This window comes from Octopus bimaculoides, chromosome 23 (genome assembly GCF_046866305.1).
Source record: "Octopus bimaculoides isolate indiv1 chromosome 23, ASM4686630v1, whole genome shotgun sequence".
Lineage (NCBI taxonomy): Eukaryota > Metazoa > Mollusca > Cephalopoda > Octopoda > Octopodidae > Octopus > Octopus bimaculoides.
This window is the reverse complement of record NC_142950.1, coordinates 6,958,159-6,968,467: the sequence shown is the minus strand read 5'-3', so window position 1 is coordinate 6,968,467 and position 10,309 is coordinate 6,958,159. Positions and strand designations below refer to the sequence as shown.

General features: G+C 34.5%; 1 protein-coding gene across 1 annotated transcript; it reads left to right on the top strand.

Moving 5' to 3' along the window:
• Positions 1–2,427: 2,427 nt before the first annotated feature.
• LOC106873860 (polyadenylate-binding protein 4-like) lies at positions 2,428–8,899 on the top strand. The gene has a single exon (XM_014921375.3). It carries the CDS (start codon positions 3,351–3,353, stop codon positions 5,241–5,243), a length of 1,893 nt encoding a protein of 630 aa, XP_014776861.1. The 5' UTR covers positions 2,428–3,350; the 3' UTR covers positions 5,244–8,899.
• The last annotated feature ends 1,410 nt before the right edge of the window (positions 8,900–10,309 follow it).

The following is a 10,309-nucleotide window of genomic DNA, read 5'->3' as shown; positions in this document are numbered from 1 at the left end:
TCTTTCAGTCTGTCTGTCTTTTCTGGTTTGAGTTCACCCAATTTAAAGAGAGCAGCAGCCAGATGTGAATGGGTGTCTGACTGCTACCATTGGCCAGGTGGAGCAACTGGCACAGAATCTTTGAGTTGTTTGTGGGTTCAAATTTAAAAAAAATGTGGTTGACCTGGTTAAATGTAAAAGAATTTGTCACCAGATTTACACTATCTAAGGCGTCCTGATGTTATATAAGACAGCGGAGTGTGTGATTTGAGAGCAGTACAAGTGACTGCTATTTCTAGCATAGGCAATCCCTATTTGGCTTGCCCTCAATAGGTTTGCATCTTGAGAGAAATTTAAGGAGCTTTTTTTTTTCTTTTTACAAGTCGAGCGATTATATAACAAGGGCATTTTTCCCTCTCTTGTTCTCTCTCTCTCGTTTATTTGATCACCCAATTTAAAGACAGCAGCAGCCAGATGTATATGGGTGTCTGACTGCTACTATTAACCAGCTGGAGCAATTGTCACCGAATCTTTAGTCGTTGACTGTGGGTTCACATTTTTTTTTTAAAAAGCGGTTGGGTTGACAGATGATTTGAGACTTTGGATGGAAGAGAATTTGTCATTTTTAACTACATCAAACCGTCAGCTGCTTGTGTAGAATGACACATTATTCCTTGTTGACAAGCGCGGTAAATATAGTAGGCAGTCTGTGGTTTCTTCTGAAAGACAGGCAACACGAAGAGAGCGCCAAGTGGCGATACCTTCTTTTAATAACCATCTTACTATAAATATAGATAGAAATATATATATATATATATTTTCTACTGTAAATATAGATAAATATATTCTCTATAAATACAAAACGCTATTTCTACTATTGATATAAATGTAGATATATATATTTTTTTCCATTATAAATTTAGATCTATGAACCACTGTAAAAATGGTTATTAATATTTCGTTCATCTGTTCGAAGAAATTATGTTATAAAAGACGAAAACGAAACTCTTTTAATAATATAATAAGTATTATGTCGTATTTTAATATTTACCGTTATTGTTTTTTCGTTTTTTTTATTTTTGAAAAAGCAACGTGGAAAAAAAATGGGAATATTTTTACTTTTGGAATCCACCAAAAATCCGATGCACGCATACAAAATACACCAAATTAATACACACATGCATATATATATATATATATATATATATATATATATATATAAAATTATACATACATGTGAGTTTGTATCTAATAGCATGTATATAAATTATATAGAGGCAATTATACATACATACATGCAAGTTTGTATCTAATATGTATATATATCAATATACATGTAAGTTTGTATCTTAAGAGCGTGTATATAAATTATATTTAGATATATATACGTATTTTATTCGTGAATAACGGAAAGACAAATTGAATATTTTTGAAATATTAAAAATAATCGTAATTCCTTTCCCTATCTCCCACGAAATACCATTTACTGTTTAATTATTGTCATTATCAATTATCATTATTTTTTTAAAAAATGCTTTAAATAAAACAACAACACCCATTTATATTTAACGGATTTTAACGTAAAAGTATTTAATTCAAATATATATAAATAGCAGCATATGGCTTGAAAACTTGTACCATTTAAACTACTAACGGTCTTAATTTGTCCTTAAAACATTATCATATAAATCTAATATAATTTTATACATTTTAAAATATATTCTCAAAGAGCTGTTCTTTGGTCATAAACCGGTTCCAAAGGTTTATTTCAGAACGTTAAGCTAACATTATTATTATTATCACCATTCTGCCGTGTTTGTAGCAACTACAGACAATTTTTCGAATTCCAGTTGCTACAGAATACCAACAATTTAATGTTTTAATTCTCTTATATTGTGGTTAATAAAGAACCTATTCGTTTTAATTAATTATTTATTTAATTGTTTTTAAAAAAATAAATAACATGACGAGATGAGTAAATGGTTAATTAAAAGGCAGAGTGACTAATATAAGGAAACAGAGAGTGAGAGATAACGGTTTTTTCCTGTAGGAATTTCATAAAGAAATCTTATTTTAATTCGGAAGCTGGAAGTTGTCCCTCCATAAACGTTAAGATGTTTGAATGAGACATAGAAAGACATGTGTGTGTGTGTAAAACAGAGCGTGTGAATGTATTGCTAAAGGGAATATGTATGTGTTAAAGAGCATATATGTGTATGTGTGTGTGTGTGTAAATGAGATAGTGTGAGTATGATGCTAGAGCGTATATGTGTGTATCTGTGTGCGCGGGTGTATGCGTAAGAAATACTGTGAGTTAGGGAGAGAGAGAGAGAAAGTGTATGTGATTGAGTGAGAGAGAGAGTGATTATACAACAGAAATACACATAGATAGAGAGAGAAGGTAAAGGAAGAAGAAAGTGTGCGAGTAAGACAGAGGGAAAGTACAAAAGAGAAAGGGAGCGTATAAGAGAGAGAGTAAGGGAGAGAAAATGTCTGCTGATGAAATCCGTTGTTTATTGCGTTTCGTATAATTCATACGCCACTTTCACGCGAGTGCTGCGGTCGGCAGGTGTGTGTGTGTGGACTATATCATTCCGCTTCACACTCAAGTACCTAATTCATCTGAAATTTGACTTGAAATATTTAAGACTAAACTGTGAAATGAAGGCGTCATAAGGTTTGTTTATTATTTAAATTAAAATTTTTAATGAAAGATGTTTGTGTCATCGTTATTTTATTGAGATTTCGTTTTATACTACATGGCGTTAACTGATTACAATAGCAAATCACGTGCTAGCGGTGATGCAAAAAATTAAGCGCTTATAAAATTCTTCCGCTTGTTTAATCTGCATTTAACGATATAAAATCTATATTTATGCGAATTAAGCGTTGCTATTTTTTTATTATTTCTATTTTACTGTTTATAATACTAAAAATTGAATTATAACTTGCTTTAACTGGATGATAACCACTGACATTATTCAAGTTATAAAATGCTAAAATATACATAAATGCAAGCAAACCATACTATTTTTATGTTTTAAAGTATCAAGAACGTTTTTAAAATGTAATATATTGACGGAATTCATTTGATTTGGATTGTATTGGAGAAAAAATACTCGCAAAATTTGAACTGTGGGGCTATAAGCGGGTAGGCTTATTTTAGGTAGGTGAGAGGTTTGCGAAATCACCGTTTCCTTCCGCCATTTAGTTTTCCACCATTGCTATTTCACTTGGAAAGCAGGACGACCTCTCCCACCTAGGAGGCCATTGTATTGCCAGCAGAGGAGAACAAAAAAAAATATTTCCCCCCCAAAAAAACTCAAACTTAACCAACTCTATTCAAGAACTCTGACCAAAAACTTTCACAGATGAATCCTACAGCACCAAACTACCCGATGGCGTCGTTGTATGTAGGCGACTTGCACCCGGACGTGACAGAGGCTCTTCTCTTCGAGAAATTCTCTTCTGCCGGACCCGTCACCTCTATTCGCGTTTGTCGGGACATGATTGCTCGCCGTTCTCTCGGTTATGCCTACGTGAATTTCCAACAGCCAGCTGATGCTGAAAGAGCTTTAGACACAATGAACTTCGACGCCATCAAAGGGAGACCCATCCGCATCATGTGGTCTCAACGTGACCCTTCCCTTCGTAAATCAGGCCTGGGTAATGTCTTCATCAAAAACCTCGACAAAAGCATTGACAACAAGGCATTGTACGACACATTCTCAGCATTTGGTAATATTCTGTCTTGTAAAATCGTTTCTGATGAAAGCGGATCTAAAGGGTATGGATTTGTACATTTTGAAACTGGAGAAGCTGCTCGTTGTGCTATTGAAAAAGTCAACGGTATGTTACTGAACGGGAAAAAAGTATACGTCGGAAAGTTCATTCCTCGAAGGGAACGAATGCAACAGCTTGGAGATAAATACAAAAAGTTTACTAATGTCTATGTGAAGAATTTCAATGATGACCTGGATGACGATAAACTACGCCAAGTATTTGAGAAGTTCGGCAAAATAGCCAGCGCTAAAGTGATGAAAGACGAGACAGGAAAATCCAAGGGGTTCGGGTTTGTGAGCTTTGAAGAGGCTGAGGCGGCTGAAGCTGCTGTAAATGAAATCAATGGCATGGATATGAACGGGCGCATACTTTATGCCGGCCGAGCACAGAAAAAAGCTGAACGACAAGCTGAATTGAAGGAGAAGTTTGAAAAAATTAAAATGGAGCGTATTAACCGTTACCAAGGAGTGAATCTTTATGTGAAGAATTTAGACGACGCCATTGATGATGAGCGTTTACGTAAGGAATTCTCTCAGTTTGGAACTATCACCAGTGCTAGAGTTATGACCGAAAATGGACGATCTAGAGGATTCGGTTTCGTTTGCTTCTCATCCCCTGAGGAGGCTACGAAGGCAGTGACCGAGATGAACGGCCGCATCTTAGTGTTCAAACCGCTGTACGTTGCTTTGGCTCAACAGAAGGAAGAGCGTAAGGCCCAACTCGCCTCACAATATATTCAGAGAATACAAACTATTAGAAACCCGCTTAGTTCGATCAACACCATCTTCCAGGCCAGCAATCCAACCAGTTACTTCGTACCAACCATGCCTCAACAAAGATACTATCCCTCTCCGATAACGCAGTTGAGGGCCCCGGGTCCTCGCTGGCAAACAGCTATTAGGCCAGCCCCGGCCCAGCAGGCCGCTGCGTACCAGTCTTTGGCTACACAGCAGATGAGACAAACCCGTCCAACGGGGGCTCAGTCTACAGTTCGCAGCAACCTTGGTTCTCGGCCCATCACTGGACAAACAGGACAGAGAATGGCTGTCCCTCCCTCCGTTACCGGAAGACAAACTAACATGCAGTCACAGAATTCCAGAGCCAACTTTAAATTCGGCCCGATGAGACCTCTCGGCCCCATGAGTACGATGCAATCGATGCTAGGTCAGCCCACTGCCCAGCAACCGGTAGTCGTCCACGGACAAGAACCTCTCACCTCCGGTATGTTGGCAGCAGCTCCACCACAAGAACAGAAACAGATGCTTGGTGAAACCCTCTTCCCGTTGATTCACGGTATGTACCCTGACATGGCTGGCAAGATCACCGGTATGTTGTTGGAGATTGACAACTCTGAGTTGTTACACATGATCGACTCTCACGAGTCGTTGCAGGCCAAAGTTGAGGAAGCCCTGGCCGTGTTGCAGGCACACCAGGCTAAGGAAGCTGCTGCCACCAATGCTGGGGTCGTCAAGAAAGACTGAAGAGAACAAAACATCAACAACATCAAGAAGATGAAAAAGAGAAAATGAAAAAAAACACCAAACCACAGTGAAGTATAGCAAAAAAAAATGAAACACGAAAAATCCTTTTCACCTCTCCCATCACCAGACTTATCCTTTTTCTGTCATGTTTAAATGATTTTTCTTTTCTTTTTTTTTTTAATTATTATTATTTGCTGATTTCTGATTGTGATTATTATTATTATTATTGTCATTATCAATGATTATTATTATTATTATGATGTCTTTATCTGCTAACCTCCTACATGTCTCCAAGTCTCTCTTCTCCATCTGCCAATCTATTTCAACCGTCTCCATCACGCACACACACGTACACCACTATCTTCGTTTCTATATAAAATGATGGATAACAACAATTGACCATCTTCCACTACAATTACTACTACTATTACTGTTATTTTTAATTATTATTATTATATGATTATTATTATTATTATTATTACTACTACTATACTACTACACTACTACAATTGCCAGTACCAACCAAGTGTGTGTATGTGTGTCTGTAGAGAATATCTCACTCCCCCCCTCCACTTTAAGGTGCCTCTTCGGTTGGTGGAGTCTGTTGTCCTGTCCTCTAATAATTTTTTTTTACCTTAAAAATGTCTCCTTTTTTAAAAAAAAAATTTATTTTTTATGTTTATTCTGTTGGGAAATATTCACCCCTTTTCACAGATGCGGGTGGTGGAGAGAGCAGGTAACACTACTTGATACTCTCTCCCTCTCTCTCTGCATATATATTATAGTTGTAATAATGTTATATATACATGTGGTATGTTATATATATATATATATATATATATATATATATCTATCTATATATATATATGTGAATCTGTATGAACTACCACCCCCATCCTGGGGTAGATTGTCCCATCTCATAAACTCCAGAAATATTTTGATCATTATCATAATGCTGATGGTGATAGTTTTATATTTATTTTACCATTATTATTATTTTTTTTTTAATTGGAAACAAAGTATTATAAAAAAAAAATTGGAAAAACTAGAAAGAGAAAAAAAATATCTCCTCCTGCTGCTGCAATTAACTATAAATGAAAATATAACCAAAAAAAATGTAACAGTTAAAATTTGCCCAAAAAAAAGAAAAAAAGTACGATACATATTGGAGATGTTGAAAGATTTTAGTTGTGATGGAGACTGGTCGTAGATTTGTACGAATGATTTACAACAACATCATTAACAACAACAACAACAATAATTATAATTATTAATTAATTAATGTGTGGAGAAGGAGAGAGAAACAAAACTAAACTACTAAAACTTTTTTTGGCCAACAACCTGTATATCTGTCTGTCTCTCTTTTTTTTTTCTCTCTCACCACACCCACGTGCGTGCTGTGACTGTGTATATATATGTGTGTATGTATGTGTACCGTGACTTAATCAATTGTCCTCATGTCCATCTATCTGTTTTCTCCTCTATTTATTTTTTATTATTCTATTTCGTATTGTTTCCTTGCTGGACATAATGGAGTTGACCCATGTCTATGTACATTATTATTATTATTATTATTATTATTATTATTATAATTTTGTATTTTTGTTCTATGATTTTTCCTTTTTCTAGGTCACTCCCTCACAGCCCACACTTTTTATAACTTGTCTACTTGTTCCACCCTCTCTGTTATTTTACCATTATTATTATTATTATTATAACTACTACTACTTACTACTATTACTGTTACCACGTGTCCTGGTTGGCTTCAATTTAGTTTCTTTCTGTAATCTTGGAAGAGGGAAATGGTTTTCTCCAAGAAACCTCCTCTCCGAAAAAATGCAACAACTAAAATTGAAAATTTGTTTTCTTGGAAATTATATATGAGTATATATATATATATATATATATATATGTATATATATATATAGTATATATAAAATTCTACAATAAAAATGTCAATTTAACGTTTTTCTTTCTTGGAAGTAGTGTTTTTTAGTTCCTCCCTCTCTCTCCTTACCATTCCCATACACACACACACACACATATATTATATGTAATACACTTTGTATGTGAACATAGGCAACGTCTAAATGACATTGTTATTTAAATCCCCCCCCTCTTCACTTCAAAATTAAACTAAAAATTTATTTGCAAAAAAAACAACAACCTAAAAAACCTCTCACAAATCTTAGACAAATAATAAAAAAAAATAAAAATAACAAGCTTTAGATTTTCTAATAAAAGTTACTGAAAACCCAAATAATTTAAAACACTGAATCTCTTGTACTAGGTTCCTGAAAGAGATTTTGTTTAAAAGTCTTATGTAGAGAAGATTTTTTTAAAGAAAATTTTTAAAATGATGCAAAGAAAAAAAAAAATAATAATAATATATCTGTTAAATGCTCAGGTAATGATGATTAAATTGTAAAAGAAAAATAAATAAATGAAAAAATATATAATCCAAAGAAAGAAAAAAATCGTAACAAGGAAAAAAACAACCCCAAACTTAAAATTTTAAAAATTGCATTAACAGCTGCAAATGTATCTTGCATGCATGTATGTGTATGTATATATATGTATATATAATATATATATATATATATATACACACACATATGTATATATATACATACACACATATATGTATATATATACATACACACACTTCTATATTTTGAATGTTTCAAAACTCCCAACAAAACTTTCAGAAAATGGTGGTTAACAGTTTTTTTGTTTATTTTATTTTTAAGGCAATCTTCCTAGAAAACTTATGGGTCAGATTAGCCTCTTTGAAAAAAAAACACAGGAAAAAAGAGTATAAAAAAAACCCAAGTTAATATATATAAAATAAAACTTTGAAAAAAAAAAAGAAACTTATAAAAATTGAATATGTTCAAAAGGAAGGAAAAAAAATTGTAATAATAAAATGAAAATTAGCATACCAAGTCCCTCTCCCTCCCTATCTCTCTCTCTCTCTCAATTTAAAAGTTAAAACTTTAAAAAAAAGAAAAACCACTTATTCGAACTAGATCTGGTGCAGGTTGAAAATCTGGTATATTTTTTTTGTCCTCTTTCTCCTTAAACTTGTTCCAGGGTTTGAGTTGGAAATAATGCTGGTTGCCAAAAAAAAAAAATGAAAAACAATTACCACTTCTATTATTATTATTACTACTACTACTACTACTACTAAGTTATTAAGGTGCATTAAAAAATTTTATTTATTTAAAAAAAAATTTTTTTTTTTCTATTTTGGAGAGTCACAAGTTGATTTCAAATCCAACTGTTGCCAACCTCCTGTCCCCCTGTTTTTCTTTATTTTTTTTTAATAAAACAAAAAAAGACCCCCTGTCACTTAAAAATTCTAAAAGAAAAAAAAATCCTTCCCCCACCTTTTTCTTCCTTCCCAAATACTGCTCCCATCTCCCCACACACTTTCTTTTACAAACCTTCTGTAAGTTGGTACATGGTATTAAAAAATTTAAAAATAAAAAGTAAATAATTAAAATAACTTAAAAACAATACAAATAAAACACTTTTAAGAACTGAATTGCAACCTGTACAGGAGCTAATATGTGGGGACAGTATTTCACTGTACTGGTGATGACCTGACGTCTTTTCTTTCATTCAGTTAATAAAAATAAAAAGTTTAAACTAAACTCTATTGTAGTTTTTATTTTAAAAAGTTTCTAAGTTCCCAATTGGTGTTGACTTTTGTACACTTCTATTCTGTACTATCTATTATCCCCTCTTGGTACGACGAAATACCTGCCAATATATGAAGTCCTTAAGGCAGCGAGCTGGCAGAATCATTATCGTGCTGGGCAAAAATGCTTGGTGGTATTTCGGCCGTCTTCATGTTCTGTGTTCAAATCCTGCCGAGGTCGACTTTGCCTTTCATCGTTTCGAAGTCGATGAAATAAGTACCAGTTGAACACTGCAGTTGAGGTAATTGAATCGACTCGTCGCCCAAATTTGCTGGCCTTGTGCCAAAATTCGAAACTAATAGATTGGAGTCAGAGGGTGGCACACTGGGCAAAATGCTGAGAGATATTTTGTCAATCTTTCCATTCTGTAAGGTTGATTTTTGCCTTTCATTCTTTTGGGGTTGATAAAATAAGCATTGGGGTCGATGTAACTCTTACTGTCTCTCCTGAACTTGCTGGCCTTGTGCCAAAATTTGAAACCACTATATTGGAGTCAGGAGTTCGAGTTCAAATTCCACTGAGGTCAACTTTACCTTTCATCCTTTTGGGGTATTTATTTACTTAAGGCAATGAACCTTCATAGTCAGCATTGGGGTCAATCTAGTCAACTTAACCCTTCCCCTTAACTTGTTGATCTTGTGCCAAGATTTGAAACCAACTTTTTTTTTTTTTTTTTTTTGACCCCTGAATGGTGAAGTTGACCTTGGTGCGAAATGAACTCAGCTGGAATCTGTATTAGAAGAGTTGTAACAGTGCCAGTGTCAAGAATTTAGAATGCAGTGCTTTTTGTCCTCTCAGGTTGATACAGTATATCCATCTTGCATATACCAAATTTGATTAAATACTTTCTGAAGGGAGATGAAATGTCACTTAACACACCAGTAAGAGTTGACTCTTTAGCATTCCAACCAGACATATCTTGTCCAAATACTTGTTTTGTGTTCAAACTGACCGGATCGGGCCTTGCACGACTACCCTGCAATGTCATTCTAAAAATATTCGAATGTGTCATGGAAATCTCGAAGCTACAAGATAAGGCATGATTAATTCAAAACAATGAATAAGATAATAATTTACATTTGATAGTAATCTGAATGCTAAAGGGTTTAAGCATTTGTTGGCCTGGAAGAAAGGCAGTGAAGAGGCTGAAGGAATGTGGGGACATTGAGGAACTTGAGAGGGCCAAAGTGTTCAGAAGCTGAACACCGACAATATCCCATTACCAGCGGAGGTAAGCGAAGGCAATCTCAATCTTAAAATGCACAAGCACTCACATGTACATAATCTTTTCTACTCTAGAGACAAGGCCTGAAATTTTGGGGGAGGGGACCAGTCGATTAGATCGACCCCAGTACGTAGCTG

Coding starts and splice junctions, on each gene's coding strand:
- LOC106873860 (XM_014921375.3), top strand. CDS start 3,351: ATGAATCCTACAGCACCAAACTACCCGATGGCGTCGTTGTATGTAGGC.